This window comes from Neovison vison, chromosome 7 (assembly GCF_020171115.1).
Source record: "Neovison vison isolate M4711 chromosome 7, ASM_NN_V1, whole genome shotgun sequence".
NCBI classification, from domain to species: domain Eukaryota; kingdom Metazoa; phylum Chordata; class Mammalia; order Carnivora; family Mustelidae; genus Neogale; species Neogale vison.
In genome coordinates this window covers 146,349,202-146,375,521 of record NC_058097.1, presented here as the reverse complement: position 1 = coordinate 146,375,521, position 26,320 = coordinate 146,349,202, and the positions used below count along the sequence as shown (strand labels likewise).

General features: G+C 39.3%; 1 protein-coding gene across 4 annotated transcripts in view; it reads right to left on the bottom strand.

Moving 5' to 3' along the window:
* Window positions 1-3,266: 3,266 nt before the first annotated feature.
* The window catches only part of PAK1 (p21 (RAC1) activated kinase 1), a 149,061-nt gene continuing 126,007 nt past the window's right edge, over window positions 3,267-26,320 (bottom strand). For all 4 annotated transcript variants that reach the window (XM_044258466.1, XM_044258469.1, XM_044258465.1 and 1 more), the window contains exons 10-15: window positions 21,843-21,955; window positions 18,216-18,333; window positions 12,538-12,637; window positions 10,337-10,533; window positions 7,125-7,262; window positions 3,267-4,602 (exon numbers count right to left, since the gene is read on the bottom strand). In XM_044258466.1, the coding sequence (XP_044114401.1) occupies window positions 4,516-4,602; window positions 7,125-7,262; window positions 10,337-10,533; window positions 12,538-12,637; window positions 18,216-18,333; window positions 21,843-21,955 (753 nt within the window). In that variant the 3' untranslated portion in view covers window positions 3,267-4,515. The remainder of the gene's footprint in view (window positions 4,603-7,124; window positions 7,263-10,336; window positions 10,534-12,537; window positions 12,638-18,215; window positions 18,334-21,842; window positions 21,956-26,320) is intronic.

Here is a 26,320-nt window from a genome sequence, read left to right as displayed (position 1 = left end):
TTATAGGTAGGTAGTGTGTAATGTGATTCAGTGGAGTAGGATAGGAAACTCATAGGAGGTAAATGTTAGAAAGCACTCAAGTGCTTCTAGCCTTCCCTTGCTGAATTTGGCAGCTGACGACTGATCCACCACTGTGACAGATTAGCAAAGGACCCACTGTCATTAAGAGATGCCCAGAAGAATGGGATAGGCTGGGTGACGGTTCTTTTGAAGGGATCCAAGTGTAGGATAGGATGTACTTCCTCCAAATGTCTCCCATGGTTTTGGATATTCCCTTATTTCTGACTAGAGGCTTCTTTTGAAAATGTCTATAACATCTGACCCAGCACAATTAACTTAACAGGAACCCAGGAGTAGCTCCGTCCCCAAACTCCTTCCTCCGTGGTTCCACATTTGCTTATACCCAAGGGTGAGGACACTTTGCACAGTGCCCACAAGGCAGTTACACAGTCAAATGCAGGATAAAGGTATCAGTGTGACTTCAGTTGAATTGGTCACCACTAACCAGCCTCATTGCTCTAGCAGTGCCTTCAGGTTGGTATCTGCCTGCTCTTGACACAGTGTATTGTTCAGACTTCCCAAGTGCCAAAGAGAATCAGGACAGGAGGAAAAGTAGGGAGGTATGGAAAGGAATACCTGGGTTCAGGTCTGCACTACAGTTATACGACTCAAGTTATTTCCCATCCCCTAACTCAAGTATCCTCAACAGATGGCTGAGAGCAGATAGCCCCTTCCAGGATATGCTGGGCAGAACTCTAAGATGATCCCTGCTATGACCTGAATGTATCCCCCCACTTCAAATTCTTATGTTGAAATCCTAATGCTCAAAGTGATGGTACAAATGGGGGTGGTGGTGGAGCTTTCATGAATGGGATTGGTGCTCTCAGAAAACAGAGCCCATAGATCTCCGTAATCCCTACTGCCATATGAGGATACAGCAAGGGGTTAACCATCTGCAAACTGGAACAGGGCCTTCACCAGGACCTGACCATACTGACACCATGATTTTGGACACCGCAGCCTCTAGAACCGTGGGAAATAAATTTCTTTGTTTATAAGCCACCTAGTCTATGATGTTTTGTTATAGGAGCCCAAATGGGTTGAGCCCTCCAAGATGCCCGAATTTGGTGTACATAACTTCATCGTTTTCCAAGCAAACAGTAATCTAAGTACTGTGGTGAAGGGGTTTTGCAGATGTAATTAAGTTCCCAAATTAGCTGACCTTAAGATAAGTTGATTATCTAAATAACCCTGACCTAATCACGGGAGCCCTTCAAAAGCAGTTTTCTCTACCTGGTTGCCAAAGTGAAAGAGAGATGTGCTCTGGCTTAATCTGGCTTAAAGCAAAGGTTCATTTTGTGAATTGCCCATAAGGGCCAGGGGTGGGGGTGGGCAGAAAACTGTTGGCAGCTTCTAATTGCTGAGAGTAGTCCTTGGCTGACAGCTGGAAAGAAAATGAGGACCTCAGTCCTACAACCACAAGGAAATGAATTCTGCCAACAACCAGTAAGACTGAAAGAGGACTTCAAGACCCTGACCAATACCTTGATTTCAGCCTCATGAGACTCTGAACAGAATATCCACCCATGCCATACTCAGACATGTGACCTATAGAAACTGCGAGACAAAAAAAAAAACAAAAAAAACCTGCGAGACAATTTATATTGCATTAAGCCACATTTGTGGTAATTTGTTATGTAACAATAGAAAACTAACATATAGGATAGATGTGTATAGTACTCAGAGAATTATGTAAGCAGCAATTGTCTGAATAGAGAATTTCAGAGTTCTCTTGCCTCCACACTGGGCAGACAATAAAAGGCATGGGGCATGCTGTGTTAAGCTGGCTTGTCAGGAAGAATGTTCCCTTATCTGAGTGGATGTCTGGATATCCAGTAGTAAACAGTCATCCCCATAATGCTTAAACAGAGTGTTGGAATATTCATAGGACAGGCAATGCTACTTTTTTGATGACCAACTATCAGATAATTCCAAGATTCTAAGATTCCAGAGGGACAGTCAGCTAAGCATTCCGCAGGCCTCATCAGACTAACCACTGCAATTGAAAGTGAGGAGGTGGGGGCGCCTGGGTGGCTCAGTCATTAAGCATCTGCCTTCAGCTCAGGTCATGATCCCAGGGTCCTGGGATTGAGCCACACATCTGGCTCCCCGCTCGGTGGGAAGCCTGCTTCTCCCTCTCACATTCCCCCTGCTTGTGTTCCTGCTCTGTCTCTCTGTCAAATAAACAAATAAAATCTTAAAAAAATTTTTTTTAAATATGAGGAGGTACAACACTCCTGTCTTCTGATGGGCTGTACCATCATCTGACATTCCTTTGTGTTACATATAAGCAATTGAATTGTCCTTGTCCTTTCAGTAAATGCATGCAAGATCTCCTGTACCTTTGTATTTTTTTCCCATAAAACAACACTGGGGGTCACCAACCTTTTCACTTTTGTCCCCTTTATCTAAAGGTGGTAACCACATAGCACTGTAAAATGTGTCAGCTCACTTGGTCCCTGCTGGAGTTATCTCCTTCACCTGGAGGTGTGGATGGAGTGTGTGACGGTTAACTTTCTGTGTTGGTTTCACTGGGCCAGATAGTGGGATGCCCAGTATCTGGTTAAACATTATTTCTGGGTGTGTTTTTGTGTGGGGTGTTTCCAGAGGAGATTAGCATATGAATTGGTGGACAGAGTAAAGCAGGTGACCTTGCTTGGGAGAGCATTACCAAATTAATTGGAGGCCTGAATAGAACAAAATTGTGGAGTGCGTTGCTGGGACATCAATTTTCTCCTGCCCCAGGGTGTTCTGGTTCTCACACATCAGACTATGACTGGCATCTATACAACCAATGACTCTCTGGCTCTCAGGCCTTTGAACTGCACCCCTGGCCTCACCAGCCTCAAACCTGCCGGTGTAGATCATGGAGCTTCTCAGTTTCCATACTCGCCTGAGCCAATACCTTATAATATAAATATAATATATATATAACATATATTATAAAATAAATATAAATATAAATATTTTAGGTCCTTTTCTCTTTGTTTATAATTAAGAGTGTTAAGAAAAAGAATATGCATTGAAGTACACAGTGGTAAAGGGGCATCTTACTGCAGCTTAATTTCATCTTTTGGGAAGAAAATATATTTTCTGGCAGTATTTACCTACAACTTAAAGTTTTCTTAAGTCTGAAATCATTTCAAAATGAAAAATTAGAAAAGAAAGGTGAAAAGGAAAAGAAGAAAGGCATACTCCACGTAGAATATTTTCATCTCCTTTTATTGAAGGAAATAAAACTTGTGCTGCAAGAGGCAGTGGTACCTCAGAGCATGACAAGGTAGCCAATGGGACTGACGTGACAAGCCACAATGCTGGCCAGGGGTCCTATCATAGTGGGAGGACCAAAACCACAAAGATAGCAGGAGGTAGCAAACATCCCCAACACCCAGTGCAAGCATTTCCATTTGCAGAGAGCTCGGCCATGCATTGTAAAAACAGGGTCCCCTCACAGCTGGCAGAGTATCTTATCAGGTCGCCAAATCCATTCAAAGCTAACTCGTAGTTTCAGAGTTGGGAGATCCTTCCCTCTGACCCGAAGACTCAGGCCATCAGAAGATCTTTCAGCTCCTTACTCCAGATGGAGAAAGAGGCGGAATTCTTGAAACAACACACAGGTACAGCTGGACAGATGCTGATACCCAACTTTGTTCTAAAAGCAGCTAAATTTTTTCCCTGACTTCTCACACTGCTCTCACCCAGCATGTGCCCTAGGAAACCTCTCAAAGTTCTAAACAAAGACAGAATTGGGGCAGCAGCCTAGGGGATGTAGGGAGTCAAAAGCTGCTACATAGCCAAGACCATTTCACAAGAAATAGCATGGGGAACACTACTGAGTGAAGATCTCCTCAGGTAGCAGCTAGAAGCACACAAGAAGAAAAAACATAGTAGCTTTCTCTCCCATATCGAGATCAGCTGCGCCAAAGCCATGGTCCAGGAAGATGAGCCATTTCATGTCTCTGGTAAGTTATCCACCCTCACAGCACCCCTCACACTGTTCCAATTTTCAAGTACAATAGGAGTTTGGGCAATTCAGCCTCGGAAAAGCAAGCACTAAAGAAATTTCAACCGTTTACCAATCAATAATGTTATAAAGCCAAAAATTTAGAGTTAAGAACTGACTGGCAGGTGCGAGATTGGGGTATGGGAAGAAGATTTTGCTGTGTAGAAATAGGAGTCCAAGGGTTTATTCATATAAGCCCTTGATCATAAACCACCCTCACAATCACAACTGGGAGGAAATTCCTTATTTAGAAATGGCCATCATCTGATTAGTCAGTTGCAGTTCTCATCAATGCTGGACACATGGTTTTTAACGATCAAAGTCATGAGAGCGCTAGACCAGGAAATGGGAGGAGCAAGGCAAGGAAGAGAGGGCATCAGGGGTTGGAATTTCTAAAATGAGCATTTATTTCACAGAAGTCTTGGCACAATGAGGCTGGGGTAAGCGTGGTTTTAGTGATTGTTCTTGGTTGCCTCCTTTGCTGCAGCAATCAGTGGAGTGAGGCTGGAGAGGGGCTTGGCAATCTTCAGGAACTGATGCTAGAAGGGAAGAAAAGAGCAAAGACATATGACTATTTACCATTCTTCCTCAGTAATCATCATAAGACATTGAGGGCATCCATATTTGCACAAGGTGCTGCCTGGAAAGCTTCAGATCATCCCCAAGTTGAAAAACATCTTTAAAAGATAACAAACCATTTTGGAAAGCTGTTTGGCAGTATCTACCAACAACTTAAACACACCTCTATGCTACCTCCCAGCATTTCCACTCATAGGTATATTGCCAAGAGAACTAAGTTTGTGTATCCACCAAAAGACACACCCAAGAATGTTCATAGCAGCTTTACTTACAACAGTTATAACTCAAAAGAACCCCAAAAAAGAGAATGGAAGAATGAATAATGTTATATTTTATAATACTACACAGAAAAATACACAGCAATTAAAAGAATGAATGATTGATACGGTGACAACAGAATGAATCCCACAGACATTATGTTGACTCACAAAAGCCAGACACAAGAGATTTCATGTTGTATGATTCCATTTTATATTAGGTAAGACTAAACTATGGTGATAATCAGGATAATAATTATCTCTGGGGTAAAGTATTGACTGATCATGACCCAATGGTATATGGCAATACTGCATTTCAGGAGCACTGATCTAGGAATTTATTTTTCTATCTTTGAATCCAGTAAAGCTTTCAATAGCTTGGTCCTTTCCTAAATCACTTTCACTGGGCTGTACTTTGGGCCACACCCACCACTATTAAAGAAGACCATTTTGTAGAAAACACTGTAGAAAAACTGCATCTACATTTTCACCAAAACTGTTATGGAAAACAATTCTTTATGTAACTCAGAGCCTTTTCACTAAAAATGATTTTTCTTACATTTAATAGTAAAAAGGTCTGTCACAAGGATGTGACATTTTTCCATTTGATAAGAAATATAGAAACTATCACATTTCCTTTTCTGTCCTGGCCACCAGAAGACTGAGAACCAGATCTGATGTTTAAACAAAACTAACTCAGATGATTAGCATAGTTGATCCTTCTGCCATCCTTATAAGTCTTTTTTACCAATCATATTGTATATGGTACAGGCACATCCATATAGACATATAGTTGCCTCCTCTTCTTTTTGGATAGATATAGGATATAAAAAGGCACTGAAAACAAGTAGTTACTATGAAAGAAATAAAAGATACTGGTTAAATCATGAAGATACAAATTCCAACATATATAATTTCATCCATATATGTGTTCTCACAGGAGAAACACATGTGAAGCTTTTGTGATTTAAGATACCAAACAGACATAGGTTAAAACTCTGGGTCCACCACATACTAGCTATATAATCATGGAAACATTACTAAACACTTGAAATTTACTCACTCACCTACAAAAATGGTAATACTAGAACCTATAAATCACAGGGTCATTATAAAGAATAGATGAAAAGAACATATAAGTCACTTAGGTAACTATAGTGTGGTAAAGATTCAATGTAATGCACTTATTATTACTTATAGTATCAGGAAGAAAACTCTAGAGGGCACTAATCTTTCAATAATTATATTTTGGTACCTAATGAACAATATCTTCACCAATCACAGCCTTAAAGTAGAATTTGAACATTTTTCCATGTCTAGGGTTTCCAGAGCAAATCTCATATGAAAGGCAAAGAGATCCTATACGGTACTGCCTGTTATAAGGGGTTTTCAGTCCCAAAGGATCTGACAGACTAATGGGTTACATTTGGCAGAGCCCAAATCTCATATCTAACAGACCAGAGCTCTGTAAATCCATAACCCTGGTTACAAAGAGATACTAAGTATGTTCTAGAGGGTAGCATTTCAATGAAGGTAAATACTTTAGGCAATTTCATCCAATTCAATAAAGTTTCTGAATACCCTTTCTAAGTCAGGTCCTAGGTATAAGAGGAGACCCAGAAATTAAGAAGATAGATGTTATAAATAATCTAGTGGGAAAGACAGGGTTGCTCATAACTACTTTCAATGCAGTAGGTCTGCCCTGCCTTGCTTGGTTGCTCTCGGTCCTCATCATAAAGAAGTGCATGCCTACAGATTATTCACCACCATCAAGTTTAATGTGATACTTAGGTGGTAGCTTGCTAAAGGCAGTTTTTGCAACCATATGAAATAATTATGTAATTTCAGGATTAAGCAGATGGAAGTCTAAAAGCTTGGCAAACCCCTGACTCCAGGCTTCCCCACAACCTGGCAGAATCTCACTCTAATTCAAGCAAAACAAAAGAAATGCTGATGAAAGGTACAGGCAAAGATCAGCAGGAGCTCAGAAAGAAGATTTTTAAGCTGAGCCTATAAATATGTACAGAGTTTTAATAGACTGAAGAAGAGCTTCAGGAAATAACACAAAGGCCCAGAGATGAAGCAGGTTAAGGAACTAGGAATATAAATGGAGTGTGGGAAGTTGTAGGTGAGGAGCCAGTAGTGCCTCACAGACCAAAATGAAGCAAAAAAGGCTGGTTTAGTGATACCTTGAATTTGGAGCTTCCCTGCATAGGGAAAATTACCTGCAGCAGCTCTTTAGCTGAACCTCTCTTCTCCACATCCATCTCGAGACAGCGGTTCAGAAAGTCCCGGAAGAAAGCTGACAGCTTCTCTGGGTTCTGAAGCTCTGGGGTCCCATTGGTGGCAATGAGGTACAAGGCCTGGCAATACAAATGAAGAATCACCTTAGGCTCTAGCTACAGTTCTCGCTTAGTGCCCAGATCTGCTCTCTGAAGAATGGTCAGTTGCGTTAAAGCCTCTAGGACACAAAGAGGCAGCTTTGGTATACTGGAAAGAATATGACCTAAGGATCAGATTTAATATTTGAAGGCCATGTGATCACATGCAAGCCAGTGAACTCCTAAATTCCACATCTAGAAAATAGGGATGACAACAGTGTCTATCACACATGTCTGTTAAAATAAGACCATATATTGGGAAGCACTTTATAAACTTATGAAGTATGTTCCAGACCCATGGGTTTGTTATTATTCTTGATTATAAATCTAAAGGGTTTATTATTCACTTAGCCTGATGATGAGTTAAATATCTATCTGCCCATTTGCTGGAGGAAATTACTCCTGATGCCTTCACCTTAGTTACCTAAGAACTGATTTCTTCTAGCAGGAAAGGAATATAAAAAGCAAGTGTTCTGTAAAGCAACAATCTGTTTCCTTGTTGCCTCCCCTAGTACACTAACATGGACCATCTTATGGGACAGGTTAAAAAAAAAAAGTCCTTTCAAGCACTCAGCACTTTAATTCACAAAGTATTTACACAAACACTATCTCATTTAATGACCACAATAAATCTGGATAATAGACTAGGCAAGAATCATCATCCCCATTTCATAGATAAAGTCCAGAAACATATGTCTGGGATCAAGCTATTCATATGAGTTTATGTCCTCTGATTTTAATCCCAGTCTTAATTCCATCCACACCCTACTGATCATCATCTTCAAGGCTACTGTAAGACGGGGGAAGATGTGTGGAATGTGGAATGAGGGCAAAGCTGGGATGTCCGGGCAGTTTTAGATTGGTACACCGAATCACTTTCCAGTAATTGGCTATCCAAGAGGTAACCAGGTAAGATGAGATGACCACCTATCAACAACAACACATACATAATTCCCGCACTGGATGGGAGGTTGAGAAATGAGGAAATAAAAGCAATCAGAATAATTCTCTTATTTGCCTATGACCAAAATTACCAACCTACTTGCACTTGTATTCATATACTCTGCTTTCCCTCTCTCATTACAATGGACAAATTGTCCTAATCTAATACTCTTTCCTTCAATACTTGATTCAACTCCTCGCATCTACTTCAGGACATCACTCCTACAGATGTCACTTCTCTCTTGCTCATGACCACATTCTTTCTTTCTACTATATCATTCCTATCAGCACACAAACATGCTAAAATAATATCATCTTTAAAAAACAAAAAACAAAACCTCAAAACCCTCCCTCAATTCCACTTCAGGTTCCTGCTCCATTTTTCTGTTCCCTTAAGAGCAAAACTTGTTAAAGAACAACAATTGCTTTCACATGCCATTTCAACTTCTTCTCCCATTCCGGTAGATTTACTCTTATCATTCATTTCATTACCATCACTCCACTGATATTGATCATCAAGCTCATCACTAACTTCCATATTGGCAAATCTAATGTTTATTTCTCAGTCTTATCTTATATGATCTATCAGTGACATTTGACACAGTGGTCCATCCTCCTCCAAACATCTTGTTGTCTTGGCCTCCAGGACACACTTCTCTCAGTTCTCCTCCAACTAGGAAGGTCACTCCTTGGTCTACTCTGCTAGTTCCTCCAACCTGTAAGCATGAGAGAACCCTAGGGCTCAGTACCCAAACCTTACTCTCCAGGTGAATTAGCGCATCAATCATCTAGTTCCAATGCTTTAAATAAGCCAAGTATATACTACCTCCTCATAAATTTACATTTATAGCCCTGACCTCTCACCCTTGAAATCCAGACTCACATGCCCAACTCTACTCAGTATCTCCACTTGGATGTCTAATGAACATTTCAAATCGCCACATTCAAAACCAGCTCTATTACCCCATTTTACCTGCTCTTCAACCTTCTCAGTAAATGGCAAACGAAATCTTTCAGCAATTAGGGCCCAAAATCTTATAGGCATTGTTGATTCCTCTTTCTCTGATATCCATTTCATCGTGTCAGCTATATGTTCAAGGTATTTTCTGAGTCTAACCACTCTTCATTACTACTGCCACGAATACAGTCCACACCGACACTCTTTTTTTTTTTTTTAAGATTTTATTTATTTATTTGACAGACAGAGATCACAAGTAGGCAGAGAGGCAGGCAGAGAGAGAGAGGAGGAAGCAGGCTCCCTGCTGAGCAGAGAGCCCGATGCGGGGCTCGATCCCAGGACCCTGAGACCATGACCTGAGCCAAAAGTGGAGGCTTTAACCCACTGAGCCACCCAGGCACCCCCACACCACCACTCTTACCCGAATGATTATAACAGGATTTCAGTCTGTTTTATTTCTTCCAGAAAAACAGTCAAAATGGTCAATTTATACCGCAAATTAAGTCAAACTACTCCTCAGCTCAAAATCCTCCAATGGCTTCAAATCTCTTACAGAATAAAAGCCAGGTTCTCACAAAGGTCACTAGGTCTTACCTGATTCAGCTCCCTGCTAGTTCTCTGACCTTATCAGCTCATCTGCAAACTGGTTACTCACTCAGGACACTGGCCTCTTTGGTTTTCTCCAGGATATGAGTATGTTCTCAGATTAAGTCCTTTGATGCCTGGGAAACTCTTGCATCGGATTAATCTCATGGCTTACTCCTTTCTTCAGATTTCTGCTCAAATAACTTAAAAGACAGGACTTCCTTCTCTACTATCAATAAAATAGCACACTTCTCCCTCCTTCCCTGTTACTCTCTTAGCTCCTTACTCAGCTTTTCCTCACATCACTTACCTTCTGTTACTATATATTATTTTTTTCATCACCATTAGAACAGTTTCTTTTACATTATCAGAACTCAAAAAGTTGTTGAATGAATGAGTGACTGTTAATATCTCTTTCCTTTGAGCATTTATACTTTAAACCCAACAGTGCCAAGTTTCATTCAGAAAAGAAAGATCCAGGTTGAAAACTGTAGGGAATAGCCCAAGTCCCATTTCCTGGGATTAAAGACCACCAGCCCAAACATCTTCAAATGGGACTAGTAACACTCACTCTCAGAGGATTTTCATTGAGGTATGGGGGCTCCCCTTCAATCATTTCGATGGCCATGATGCCCAGGGACCAGATGTCAACCTTGGGTCCATAGGCCTTCCGCGTCACAACCTCTGGTGCCATCCAGTATGGAGTTCCCACCATGGTGCTCCGTTTGCTCTGCTCTGGGGTGATCTGTGCACAGAACCCGAAATCGGCTAGGGAAAAAAAAAAAAAAAGAAGAGAAGGAATGGAACTATATTTAGGGTATTCCTTCCCAAGTACTGACTATATGCCTATCCCTAGAAGTCAAGCTCCACCTGGGTCTCAGACACTGCAATACCTTGTCTCTCTAGAGCTGGAATTACATGACTGCTACCTTCAAGACTGGCTCTTACCCTGTCCTCTATTTAACCTTGAAAAGTAGCAAGAGGAACAAAAATCTCTGGCCCCTTACCACTCCTCAAACCAGAAGAACTAGGCATTAAAGTCCAAAGCTTCCCGTTTTGGCCTTGATTATTTGCTCCACTTCTGCTTTCTTCTTAAAAAACATTCCCATGCCTCAGAATCTGGCAGTCTAGGTCCTTGCTTTATTTCCTGGGCATGAGTCCCTGACTTAAACTCTAATCACCAATCTTCCCACAGCTGCCTGTCCACATGCAACATACCTGTTGGTCTGGACTACTGGTCCTTACACTTTTGAACAAAATGCTCTGCTTATAGTTCATTCACATTAAATTGCAATTATAAGTTTATTTAAATTATGAGACCTTTGACAGGAAGGACTATGTCTTCTTACTCATTTTTTTTAATCCCAGAAGGCCCAAGTATAAAAGACATTTGATAAAAGTTTGCTGAATGAATGAACCTAGGAAATTACACTAAACTCTATTTCCTAGTTATGTATTTTATGACTCCAGTACTAGGCTGAGAGCTATTTGAGGACTAGCAAAAGTATCTTTGTGCCCATTGTAGCACATAGGAGGCATTCAGTAAATTTTTTTTGGTTAAACATATATATCTGAATGGACAAAAAAGAAATGACACCCTGTCTAGTGCTGAGTAATATAAAGAGCCTGCATATCCCAGGAAATACAGAGATACCTACTTTTATTACACTCTGCTTTATTATACATCACAGATACTACGATTTTTACAAATTGAAGGTTTGTGGCAACTCTGTGATGAGCAAGTCTGTCTGTGCCATTTTTCCGACAGCATTTACTCACTTCATGTCTCCGTGTTACAGTTTGGTCATTCTCATAATATTTCTAACTTTTTCATTATTATTAATACATTTGTAATGGTGGTCTGTGACCAGTGATCTTTGATGTTACTAATGTAATTGTTTTGGGACACCATGAACTGTACATATAGAGGATGGCAAACTTAAATTGGTAAATGTGTATGTTCTGACTGCAGACATGGTGAAAATAGTACGAGAACTAGAGTTACAAGTGGAGCCTGAAGATGGGACTGAACTGCTGTAATCTCATGATAAAACTTGAACAGATGAGGAGTGGCTTCTCATGAATGAGCACAGAAAGTGGTTTCTTGAGAAGGAATCTACTCCTGGTGAAGATGCTGTCAAGACTGTTGAAATGACATAATGGATTTAAAATATTACATAAACTTAGTTGATAAAGTAGTAGTAGCAGGGTGTGAGAGGACTGACTCCCATTCTGAAAGCAGTTCTCCAGTAGGTAAAATGCAATCCAATAGCATTGCATGCTACAGAGAAATCATCTGTGAAATGGAAAACAGATGATGTAGCAAACCTCATCACTGTTTTAAGAAATTACCGCAGCTGCCCCAGTCTCCAGCAACCACCACCTGATGAGTCAGCAGCCATCAACACTGAGGCAAGGCCCTCCACCAGCACAAAAATTATGACTCACTGCAAGCTCAGATAATGGTTATCATTTTTTAGTGATAAAGTATTTTTTAATTAAGATATGTACATTTTTTTAGCCACAATGCTATTACACACTTAATCGACTATAGTACAGCATAAACATAACTTTTATATGCACTGGGAAAAATTAATTTGATTTGCTTTATCACCATGTTTGTTTTACTGCAGTGGCCTGGAACGGGACCTGCCATATCTCCAAGGTGTGACTATAAGATCCTGTACTGAGTCTTGTAGATACTATCATATGATTACCCTCCCCAGGATACTGGGTCCCATCAGGAAGAAAAGTATCATCACTCCTACTCACTTAGCTTGACAGAGCCATCCATTCCCAACAGGATGTTGTCGCTCTTGATGTCTCTGTGAATGACCTGGTTGGAATGCAGAAACTCCAAAGCCTGTAGGCACTATTGAAGTGGATGGGCAAAGAGAGAGAGAAAGAACTTATGAAGACTTACAGAAAATCAACTAATCCAACCTCTTTATTTTGTGACAAAGAAAGTGAGATCCCAGTGAATGAAAGAACTGGTTCCAAATCTGTGGCGGAGGCAGGTCTACTACCTAGTCTTCTATCTCCTGGCTAAGCATTCTTCTAACTTGGTGCTGCTTTATGCCTTTCTTAAAAAATACCTTATTATAATACACCTTACCGTAGTTTTCTTACAGGAGTTCCTCCACTGTATTCTGGAGCTTTTTGCTTTGTTTTATTTTGTTTTACCAAACATTAGATCCTTAACAAAGAAACTGAGGCCCAAGCAAAACTACAGAGGAAAAATGGAATGATTTTATAAAGATAAAACTGGAGGAAAGGGACAAAAAAAGAGTCATATCTGAGACACATGGAAGTGATATTAGAAAGAGTAAAGTTATGAGAAATATTTTTGGTGAGGAGATAATTTGTACTGCTTTGGGTATGTTCAATTTTATATACCTATGAAGCACTAACAGACAAATGTTCAGTAGACAATGGAACATACGAGTCTTAAGTTCTATAGAGATTTGGACTTGAGATAAGTATTTGAGTCATTTTTGACCAAGTGATTTTCTTTAAGTTATAGGAATGGTTGGAACTGGCAAATATTATAGAAAAGGAGAAAGAAAAGAACCTTGGAAAACATCTATAATTAGCAGGCAGAATGAGTAACAGAGACTGAACAGAACAATGAAGATGTTTAGTTCTTCCACTACCTAACAACATCCCTCTAAACAAATCACTTATGCTTTCTAGGCTATGGTTTTCCCATCTGTAAAATGTGGGGATTAGAAAAGATAATCTCAGGTTTGCTACTAAATCTACTAGTTTAAGTCCATAACCCAAAGTTAAAATAACAACTGAAAAATACAAAAGATGCAGACCAACTGCAAAACAGTATTTAAATGTTCTCAAATCATTACTTCACTTTTTAAGAACATTCCAATGGCTAAATTATGAACAAACTAATATTCAGAAGCAGCTTTTCCCTGAAAAAATAAGAGTTGCTTTCCTTAGGAAGCTGGAGAGATCCTGGCCTCTGGATGTCACAAAATATGATTAAAAAAAAAAAAAGAGGGGCGCCTGGGTGGCTCAGTGGGTTGAGCCGCTGCCTTCGGCTTGGGTCATGATCTCAGGGTCCTGGGATCGAGCCCCGCATCGGGCTCTCTGCTCAGCGGGGAGCCTGCTTCCTCCTCTCTCTCTGCCTGCCTCTCTGCCTACTTGTGATCTCTCTCTGTCAAATAAATAAATAAAATCTTTAAAAAAAATAAATAAATAAAATTAAAAAAAAAAGATTTTGAGAAATTAGAACCCTCATACATTGTGGGAATATAAAATGGTACAGCCACTTTGTAAAATAGTTTGGCTATTTCTCAAACTAGCACAGAGTTGCTATATGACCAGAAGTTCCACTCCTATACTCAAGAGAAATGAAAACAGATATCCTACTAAAAATCTGTACAAGTACACAGCATTGTTCATAATAACCAAAAAGTAGAAATGACCCAAATGCCCATCAACTGATGAAAGATAAATAAATGCAATCTTATTTGTTAATAAAAGAATGAAGTACTGATATATACTATAACATGGATGAACTTTCAAAACATTATATTAAGGAAAATAATCCAGTCACAAACATGCATATATTGTAGGATTCCATTTATTGGAAATGTCCAGAGCAAGTAAATCTGTAGAGACAGAAAAAAGATGAGTGGTTGCACAGGACTGAGAAGGCTGAGAAGTGAGGTGTGTGGGGCAGTGCCTGCTAATGGGTAAGGAGTTCTTTTGGGGGGTAATGAAAATGTTCTAAACTGGATTATGGTGATGATTATGGTGTTCTAAACTGGATTATGGTGATTATGGTGATGGTATTATATGGTATATAAATTGTATCTCAATAAAATGATTTTTTTAAGGGGGGGTGATCTCTTTTAGAATATAGCATGAATTCCTATTTTAAAGATAAGTAAGTTGGGGCAAATTGTTTTTCCTAAGTACACATATGCAAGCAACCTCAATCAGTGAAAATCAGATCGGGGAGTGAGTGAAAAATATTTTAGATAGTACTGTGGTTTGTGGCTTTCCAAAGGGTTACAGTACATAAAGAAAAGAGATATGCAGTATATCTATAGTATTAATACTTCACAGAGGGAATGTGATCAGTGAAAAATGTGTTAAAGGGCTGCTTAGGGGAAAGATAATTTTTTTAAAAAGTTGAAAGTCACTGTATTAGCACTACAGCAAAGAAAAGCAGCCATAGCTCCTAAGAGTCCCAGGCCTGTGTTAATTCCATTAACCTATGTGGGTATGTTCTAGATCCCCAGGATTTTTCATGTAAAGGTGATCATATTTTCTAGGATGAAATTGAGTTCATACGATTTTATTTTTTCTAAATTGATTAAATATACAACTATACTATTTCATCTGAATGTCTCCAGATCTTACATCATCAAACCCCAACCATACTATCAAACTTAACCCCATAATACTCTGAACCAAATCTTCTACTCCTTCCCTAACTCCCAAACTTTTCTATTATTGGGCTATTGGAAAGTTCCAGTCTCTTATCAGCAAAACACCCAATATCCTCAACTTCTGTGAATATTCCCTTCATCTTCTTGGTCTAATAAAAATATGGCTGGGGTGCCTGGGTGGCTCAGTTCGTTGAGCATCTAACTCTGGATCTCCGCTCAGGTTTTGATCTCAGAATCCTGCTGGGAGTGGAACCTACTTAAAAAAAAAAAAAAATGGCTATACACAGCAGTCAGATAACAAAAAGAAATAAAAGGCATACAAATCAGCAAGGAAGAATTCAAATTTTCACTATTTGCAGATGACATGATACTCTATAGAGAAAACCCAAAAGACCCCATCAAAAGTTGCTAGGATTCAGTAAAGCTGTTGGATACAAAATCAACATACAAAAATCTGTTGCATTTCTATATATCAATAATGAAGAAGCAGAAAGAGAAAATAAGGAATCCCATTTATAGATGCACCAAAATCCCTAAGATACCTAGGAATAAACTTAACCAAGAGATGAAAGATCTGTACTCTGAAAACTGTAATACACTGATGAAAGAAAGTGAAGATGACTCAAGGAAGTGGAAAGATATTCCATGCTCATGGATTGGAATCACAAATACTGATAAAATATCTGTACTACCCAAAGCAATCTACACATTCAATGCAATCCTTATCAAAACATCAACAACATTTTTCACAGGGCTAGAATAGACAACCCTAAAATTTATATGGAACCAAAAAAGATTCCAAATAGCCAAAGCAACCTTGAAAAAGAAAAGCAAAGCTGAAGGCATCACAATCCTGGGTTTCAAGTTATATTACAAACCCACAGTAATCAAAATGGTATGGTACTGGCACAAAAACCAGACACACAGACCATGGAACAGAATAGAAAATCCAGAAACGAACCCAAAACTATATGGTCAATTAATCATCAATAAAGCAGGAAATAATATTGAATGGAAAAAAAGACAGTCTCTTCAAAAAATGGTGTTGAGAAAACTGGATAACATGCAGATGAATGAAACTGGAAAACTTTCTTACACCATACATAATAAATTCAAAATGGATGAAAGATCTAAACGTGACATATGAAGCCATAAAAATCCTAGAGGAGAACACAGGCAGTAACCTCTTTGGTATTGGCCATAGCAACTTCTTACTAGACATGTCTCCTGAGGCAAGGGAAACAAAAACAAAAATAAACTACTGGGACTTCATTAAAATCAGAAGCTCTGCACAGCGAAGGAAGCAATCAACAAAACTAAAAGAGAACCTATGAAATGGGAGAAGATATTTGCAAATGACATATCTGATAGTATCCAAAATATATAAAGAACTTATAAAACCCAACAGCCAAAAAACAATCCAATTAAAATATGGGCAGAAGACATGAATACACATTTTACCCAAGAAGATATACAGATGGCCAACAGACACATGAAAAGATGTTCAACATCACTAATCATAAAGGAAATACATATCAAAACTGCAATGAGATATCACTCGCCCCTCTCAGAACGGCTAATATCAACAATGCAAGAAACAACAGGTATTGGCAAGGATGTAGAGAAAGGGAAACCCTCTTGCACTGTTGATGAGAATGCAAACTGGTCTGTCTACTCTGGAAAACAGTATGGAGGGTCCTACGATCTAGCAATTGCACTACTAGATATTTACCCAAAGAATACAAAAATACTAATTCAAAGGGATACATGCACCCTGATGTTTTTAGCAGCATTATCTACGACAGCCAAATTATGGAAAGAGCCCAAGTGTCTACAACCTAATGAATGGGTAGAGAAGAGGTGGGGTGTGTGTGTGTGTGTGTGTGTGTGTGTGTGTGTGTGGTGGAATATTACTCAGCTATAAAAAATAATGAAACTTTGCCATTTGCAATGATGTGGATTGAACTAGACAGTATTATGCTAAGCGAAATAAATTAGAGAAAGACAAATACCACATGATTTCACTCATATGTAGAATTTAAGAAACAAAACAATTAAGAGGAAAAAAAAAGAGAGGCAAACCATGAAACAGACTCTTAACTATAGAGAATGAACTGATGGCTCCCAGAGGGGAGGTGAATGGGAGAATGGGTTAAACAGGGGATGTGGATTAAGGAATGCACTTGCTGAGATGAGCACTGGATGACGTATGGAAATACTGAATCACTATACTGAACACCTGAAACTAATATTACACTGTATGTTAACTGACTGGAATTTAATTGAAAACTTTTTTAAAATGTGGCTATCCCCTGAGGACACTGCCTCTCAAAGAGGCTTTGTAAAGAGGGTTTTTTTTCCCCATTACACCAGCATATTACAGACCTTAGACATTCAACAGCAATGAAAAGAAAAAGAAAATACCTACTTGTGTTTCATTTTTTATTTCTTTTGCTTGAAAGTATTTTACCCTAGATTTTTCCATGGCTTACTTTTTTGTATATTCAGATCTTTATTCAAATCTATGGCAAAACCGTCCCTGACTACTCTAAAATAGTACCTCCTTTGTCACTACTTTCTTGCTCTGTTTTTATTTCCTTCAGAGCACATCAAGAAAATAGTAAAGTACAATAAAATTATAATTAAAATATATATCCATATAAAGAGGAAAATAATACAAAGCATTTACAGCAGTCACCTTTAAGACTGAAATTGAGTGACTTTACATATACATGTAATATCTGACTTTTCTACAATGGGTATATACTTTTATCATCAGAATAAAGTTATCTTGTTTTTAATTTTATTTTTTTTTTCAGTGTTCCAAAATTCATTGTTTATGCAACACACCCAGTACTAGAATAAAGTTATCTTTAAAGAACAGGTCAGAGTGATAGAAATTTCAAAACAGATAAACGGAAGAATAATTTTTCCCACCTCCAGTGCCCAGGCTGAGATCCCATCAGGAGCAGAACTTTGACAGACATTGATATAAAGGCCACTTCATGCTCAAGGCTGGCTGGCCACTGGCCTTACCTCACGGCAGACAGCTGCAATCTGGCCTTCATCCATGCAAGTTTCTGTCACCACATCTGTCAAAGAACCTCCAGCCAAGTATTCCATGACAACCCACAGCTCATCTCCCACGAGGTAACTGTAGGAGTACAGATAAAGTGTAAGAAGGAACAGAGTACATTGAGTCATAGCCCTGGGTTTCAAAGGCTAAGCATATACACAGAGTGAACCTGCATCTCCAACAGCTTTGGAAAGGTCTAGGGTTTTTTATCCTGGGGAGAAGCAATCTGGGGAACAGAAATACTAACTTGACTATCTCTTAAGGATTCTCCTGGAGAAAACAAAGCAGACTGTTCTGTGAAGCCCCGAATGGCAGAACTAAGTTCACTAGGTTGAAGATATAATACAATTATATTTCATCACAACACAAAGTAATGTTTCTCAAAATTAGGCACAATTCTCACACCTCTAGAAGCATCAAGGCAGAAGGCAGAGAGCACCCAAACATCTGACAAAGATGGGAATCCATGTTTCCAACATTAGGGAAAGTCCCTAAATGTCCTTGAGAGTTCTACTAAATCCGAGCTCCATGAGAGCAAATACTGGGTCTTGTTCAAGACTATCCCCAGAGTCCAACACTATAGATGCCAATATTTATTGAGTAAAGCAATGAGCAAAATAAAAGATAATTGATTGTAAATATTAAATGAAACAATGGCTATAAAAGCCATTTAAAAGCTATAAAAGTTATACACAAAGTCATTATGCTGGCAATGATCTCCATTTTGAGCATCTCTGATTCTAGGAATGAAATGAATTCAAGCTGCAAAGCCAAAGCCCCTTCTGGTAAGCCAAGGGCTGCCATTTAGTACTGTCCCTAACAGACTTTATGGAGACATGAGTTAGAACCACTAGTATCACTCAGGGACTAGATCACTCAGCACTACTGTGTGGAAAAAAAAAAAAATCACTTAGCCCCTCTGGTCAGTTTCTTTAGCTGCAGGGGAAGACAAATGAAGAGAAGAATAGCCCACAGCCCTACAGACTCTTCTGCTAGCTTCAGACAAAGGAGCTATAATGGCTTAAACTGTGCGGTATGGCATCTTATTGTCATCCTGATATTGGGACTACTGCTGGGCAGATGGAGAGACTGTTAAAAAAAAAAAAATGGCCTCCAGCAAAGGGTAAGATTTGAATCCTATTCTCTTAATTCTGAACCTAGTACTCTTTCCATAGATTCTATATTCTTTGTAACTAAAAGTCTTGTTTTTTTTTAATTTCCAGGAAGAATATATATGACAGATTAAGGTGTTCATTAACAATCTCTTTTGAGAGAGATTATAAGGACTTGGACCAAAAGATAATTTAGGACTGGGTAAGAGGCCCTCCACTGGCATGAGCCTATTTCTTCCCTGACAAAGAATGCGCATTATGTCCTCTTACCCAATTCTTTAAAGCCATCAAGGAGACATCTGTCAGCGTGGACTGATTGGAGGAAGAAATATGAGGGTCCAAGAGACCTCTGGACACTGACAAAGAAGAGCCTCTTTGTTTTTTTTTTTTAAGATTTTATTTATTTATTTGACAGACAGAGATCACAAGTAGGCAGAGAGGCAGGCAGAGAGAGAGGAGGAAGCAGGCTCTCTGCAGAACGGAGATCCTGATGAGGGGCTCAATCCCAGCACCCTGGGATCATGACCCAAGCAGAAGGCAGAGGCTTTAACCCACTGAGCCACCCAGGCACCCCCAAAGAAGAGCCTCTTTACCTGGATCTAACATGTCACTGTTAAAGCTAAGACAATGTACAACCAGATTCAGATTGTCCCAAAAACTCTATGGCTCTACACTGTGCCAAGGTACCTTCAAAAACCGTCTCTCAAGGTAAAGCCTCAGAGCATCACATATTTGGTGAAGAACAAATATGGTTGGCATTCTCTTCTAAGACAACTCAAAAAACCAAAGATTTTCCACTGCAATACCTTCACTTAATGCTCAGGGTAAGGATACCCACTTCTGTCCCCTAACAGGAGCTCCTAGGTCTTTTCTTTTCCTCACGCCAGACTAGGAGTTATTTGAGGGCATCGATTTACTTTTATTTTCACAGTACAAGCCTCTGGAAACACCAACAAAGGCTCAACTAATAAATTTATAAATCTTCTAATCTTATTCCCAGAACACAAATTCCTTCAACAACATGGTCATGTATTTTATTGTTTAGATACCTCCAGAGATAGAAGACTCATTTTTTTTTTAATGAGACTCATTTTTTTAATGCCCATATCCTTATTAGGAGCTTTCATTTTTCCTTATCCTGAGCCCAAATCTGGTAGCCTTAGAGCCTTCAGTAGTTTATCCAAGCTATATTCTTTATGTAATATGTTCTTCAAAGAGAGGGGAGAGTGAATAATAACTTCCAGAGAATTTTTCAGAGTCAGTCGTGATCCCCATCATGGAGAGACAATCATCCCCCAGAAAGGAAGAAGGCTTTATTTGCTATACTTATCAACATTATGTGTTGGGAAAGTGAAAGCCCAACTCCTTTCCTCTTTAAAGAAACTGAGGCTTACCAATGTTTTAGATGCAAAACAAGAAATCTGGCAGAATCTGGCAGGAATGAAATATAGATGGCAATGTAACATAGATAATAAAGGAATTAGACTCCAAGACTTAGTCCAGTATCACCTCCACTGGTGATGTCTCTGAAATAGGCAAGAAGCTCACTTTCTTCTTCATATACAGGAGAAAAGAACATGACATGATGGAAAGGGCATGGATGTTGGTGCTAGGAATATTCAAATCCCAAACACTCATTTGCTACTTACTGGCTTACTGGCCTTGGACAAGTTATAAACTTCTATGAACCTCAGTTTCTTCACCAGTAAAATACAGATAATAAACTCTACCTCACAATGTATTCATCAAAGTGTTTGGTGCAAAGTAAAGCATAACACAAATGTTAGCTGTAACCACTATTATTATGTTGAAGACCAGAATTCTCATGAGCTGTAATAATGGATGGAAATAATCAAAACGGGATTTAATGATGGTTACTAAAAAGTTCTACATTACCAGTTTAATGCAAAAAAAAAAAAAAAAAAAAGGGCGGGGATCAGAGATTTTAACTGACTGTAAACTCACAATGGGTCAACAATGAAACAAGCTTCCTAAAAATAAAACAATGAATGAAACCATTAGGTGATGTAGAGTTTAGAACAAAAGAGAAGTCTTACTTTTTCCATACTGGTCAAATCTCAAATGAAACTACTCACTGTCAAATTTTAAGAGCTAAGACAAACTGGAAGTTTTTCAGGAGGGCGAGCAGGATAAGGAAAGATCTAGGATGTGAAATGATTTAAAGACCTACATGTCTGACTCTGGCAGATGTGCTGAAGGGCCTCTCTGAGGCAGAATAGACAGTTCTAGGATCAGGTGTTAGAAGCTACAGGGTGGCAGGGTTCATCTAACCCAGAAGGACTACAAAGCAATCAGAAGTGTCCAGCAGGATACAAGGCTGGAGGCACAGAGCCAAGCATCGTAGAAGATTCTCAAATGGAGGCAGTTCAGAGTGCTGGTGGTGCCTCCTCCTCTAGCTCCACCATCCATCAGTTCCAAAGGCCAATCTCTGCGACAGGACCTATCAGTCCATACCTGTCCAAGTAGTTCACAATATTTGGGTTCTTGTTTTCCCTCATGACCAGGATCTCATTAATAATCAGCTCTTTCTTCGGCTGCTGCTGAAGGTTCATCTGCTTAATGGCCACCTGAAATCAGAGTACATTCAATGTGCAACCAGTCACTCTACATTTACTGAGAAACAACTTAGTACAAGATCTTAAACATGAAGGAGACAGAGATGAATAAAATTCAGTCTGAGCCCTTGCAGAATTTGCATAAACCAATATAGTCAATATGAGGTTTCCAGACCAGCAGCATCAACATCATTTAGAAACTTGCTGGAAATAAAAAAATTTTAGGTCCCGTTTTAATAAACACTTCAGGTGATTCTGATATTCAACAAAGTTTGACAATCAAACTCTCTACTAATAAAATATTTGTATGAGAAAAATACTTAAAAAATCACAATATAAAACAGGTATGCTGGGGGGCACCTGGGTGGCTCAGTCTGTTAAGTGTCTGACTCTGGATTTCGGCTCAGGTCATGATCTCAGGGTTGTGAGATCAAGCCCTGCATCAGGTTCCGCACTGAGTTTGGAGCCTGCTTAAGATTCTCTCCCTCTCTCCCTCTGCCCCTCTGCTCCCCTGCTAGTGTTCTCTCTCTCTCTCTCTGAGTAAGAAAGAAAGGAGAAAAGAAAGAGAGAGAGAGGGATTGAGGGAGAAAGAGAAAAAAAGAAGAAAAAAGCAGTATGCTATAACAAAAGTCCATACAAAGTACTACAGAAACACAAAACGGAGCAAGAACTCTTTCTATCTGGCAATGATAGAGAGGCTTCATAAAGGGGGAGAGTAATTTCTGAGCTTGCTGTGGAAAGATGAGTCAGAATTGACACAGAGAGAAAAGGGGGATACGATCCCTAATATTTATGTATCAAAAAGAACTTCATAGGCTTTTTATCTATAGAAATAAATGAATTCCCAAAGCACTTTTGCATCCATCTCTTCTATGTGTCAAGTACTAGGTAAGGTATTCTCAGGTTTACTTTATTTAATCCTCAGAGATACCCTATGGAATAACTATTACTATGGATTCCTTTTGACAGATAAGGAGATGATGATTCCGAGAGGATATGTGACTTGCATACACAGCTATTTAGTAGCAAAGTCATGATTAGAACCCTTGAGATTGATGCCAATTTATTGTGTACACATGGCCAGATTAATCTTCCCCACAGTACACATTTGATAACACTCTCCCCTGCTCAAAAATCATAAATGGCTTCTGTTTGCCTAGAAATGCTCCTCAACCCAACATTCAAAGTTCTCAAGATCTTTCCTCCCACTGCATTCCTTGACATACTCTGTGATCTGATCTTCTCTCCACTTGGAGTACCTTGCATGCTTTTCCCATGTTCAAAAGCTACTTATCCTTTGTGTCAGGCCAAAAGAAACCTTATTCTCTAAACCAGATAGGCTTTTTCTCTTCTTTAAAGCCTCATAAGATCATATTTATACCTCTCTTAGGAAACTTACCACATAAACTACCTTCAGGATGATTAGCTGGAGTGTGTATCTCTAGAAGCTATAAGCTAGAGAGCTCATCTGAAAACTCAAAATCCCTGGTACCAAGCACAGGACCTGACACACAGTGACTGTTTGTGGAAATGTTTGTGGAAATGAAGACAAGAAGGGAGAATTCAGCGGGTTGATAAGTACTTTGTTTTTAAACCATAAATAGTTCCAGCGACAGGCTACTCTATTCCATAGGAGAACTTACACTATTTGCTAAATGTTTATTCCCTAGAGATATTTTCTTTTTCCTGCTTAACAGAAAAGAACATGAACACCTAAAAGAACAAGTAAATCAGTCTTTTCAGAAGCAGCAAGTGTAAAAAAAAAAAAAAAAAAAAAGAAGAAGAAGAAGAAGAATACTTATTTTTATGGGGGGAAAAGAACCCCTGCCTCTTATTTCTTAAGCATATGCTGTCTTCTGCAGAGATCCAACTCATCGGGAAGAACAGAAATGATTCTTTTAAACACTTTGACTACTTCCATCACTTACCCCAAGTGAGAAGAATTTGCTTTGGAGTAGAGTCTCCTATCAGGTTAGGCTTCTGGTCTGGCTCTAGCTTTCTATAATGTTTATTAGCTTTTTCTAATGTCTGAAGAGTAACACATTGATGTAAAGATCTATTACATGAAATATACTGAACCCTTAAAACATATATTAAGATCTGGAGGCAAAGGACTGCCTTTGGAGTTCATCTGGCCATCCTAGAGGATAGGAAAGGGCTTATGAATCTCAAAGAGGTCACTGCTGGAAACAGCAAGAGAAATGACTGGCAGGCAGAGGATAACACAGAGGTGGTGGCAAGATACCAGGAGTCCTTTTCAATATTCACTAACTATGGGCTAGGCTAAATGTCCTTCACCCATTCAGTCCCTTTTAGGCTAGCACAGAGCATTCTTATAACAGAAAAAGAACTGGGTTTGAGTGCTGAGGACCTAAGCTCTGGGTCTATCATTTACTGACCTTGACCAATCACAAGCGCTCTGTGCCTCAGTCTCTCCATCAATACACTGAGGATAATAACCCCAATCCTGGTTCCCCTCTTTGCAGGACTGTTTTGAGAACTAAATAGGAGATAGTGGCCAAAGTGTTACTCAAATATAAGTAAAAATTTTAAATAATAAAGGAAGACAACAATGCACATGCAAACTGTAGTAACAACTGCATTTGGGGAGTATCTGGTACCGAGCAGCAAGAATGACAACATCAACAGGAACAACAACAAAAACCAGCCACCTTCCCGCCAATACTGTTTTTGCAATGCTTACTTATGTGCCAGGGGCTATGTCTGGTACTCTAGTAACGTTACTTCAGTAATAGCTAACAACAACCCTCCAAGTAAAAATCATTATCTGTATTTTCAGGAAAGGGAATGGAAACTGAGGCGTACAAGAAAATTGCCCAGCATCATAATCAATGCCCTCAGGTCCATTTGACTCCAAAGTCTCTTCCAGTCTATTCTTTCTATTATGCACACTCCCTCTAAAAATGGGCTTGCAAAATAATTGTGTAACTGGGAGACTTCCTGGCACTAACATGCTAAGCTTTCTAGATGTGACGGACAATACTTCTGCTCTTCCCTGGTGGATAACCTCCAATGTGCACTCACTCACAAAGACTTGAGAGCATCTCGCCAACTCCCCTAAAGATTTATATTCTCTGGGGCAGGAAATGAGGCCTTCTGGATCGCACTGCATTAGCCACGCTAATGGACTTGCTTCCATTCATAGTTTTGTAACCACAGGCAGACATATGGTGAAGTCAAGTTTCTGTTTCCTGCGGCCAACTTCTCATACATGCAGGCTCCAGGCCCCTCCAGCAACTGCCCATCACTGTCTTCCACCAAGAGCTGTAGGGTCCCAGAGGCCAGAAACATGACAAAGGGACCTAGAACCTACTCTTAGTTCTGCTGTGGCTTTGCAGTCCAGAAAGCAAGGTTTAGGCTTTAAAATCAAGATTCTAACCCCGTCCTTGCTGACTGCTTGTAGCATAAACCTGAAAAAGTTATTTAAACTCCCTCAGCCTCAAATTTCTAATCAGTAAGAAGGAAATAATATTATCTACCTCACAGCGTTCTTCTTAGGATCAGTATAACCACCTCTTTTCTATCTCTGCCTCCAATTCACCATGTTTAAAACTGGCACAATGATACCATCCTTCCTTACTCACCATTACTTTAATGCAGTAAATCTGTTCTCCATACTGTAAGGCTTCCACACATATCCAATGGAAAGTGCAGCCTCTAACACTTATATATGATTTTAATGTCTGTGTGCCTACATAGGACTCAATATTTCACATGGTTCTTAGCACAAAGTGTGGCATAAGGCTCACCTTCAGCAATTGCTTTGTGGAACATATAAAAACTAATGAATATGTAATTTTTCTGTATGTGATAAATATGTAACTTTAACACAAAGTTTATGATGTATTTTCACATGCACTGTTTTAATGAATTCTTTCAACACTTTTGGTAGGTATATGTTATCATGCACATTTTGTAAATAAATAAAATTCAGGCTTAGGGAAGTCAAACAAGCTGCCCAAAATTACATAAGTAACAGTAAACATCTAGGTTGTTGAATTTTCATCTCAACAAACAATGAATAAATCCTTAATCATAATAATTACCCTCAACAGAGAGCCTCAATATTTGGTCTAGATGCTTGTAAATGACTCACAAGAGCAAGGTGAAATATGTGCTAATCCTATTAAACTTGCTTTTTACAGTATACCAGGGGGTTTCAATTACCAAACATATACAAGCAGATCCTAGTAGCCTCGCTCCAATGAGCCCAACTCTGTGACTGGAACAGGAGGTCTCTCTCACAACCTCTGAGTCCTGGCATTTTTTGAACTAAGAACTCCCTTGGGCCACTCCCATCCATACACAGCACATCTGCCAACACTCCTGCTCTGCAACCAAAGAGGAGAGTGCAAG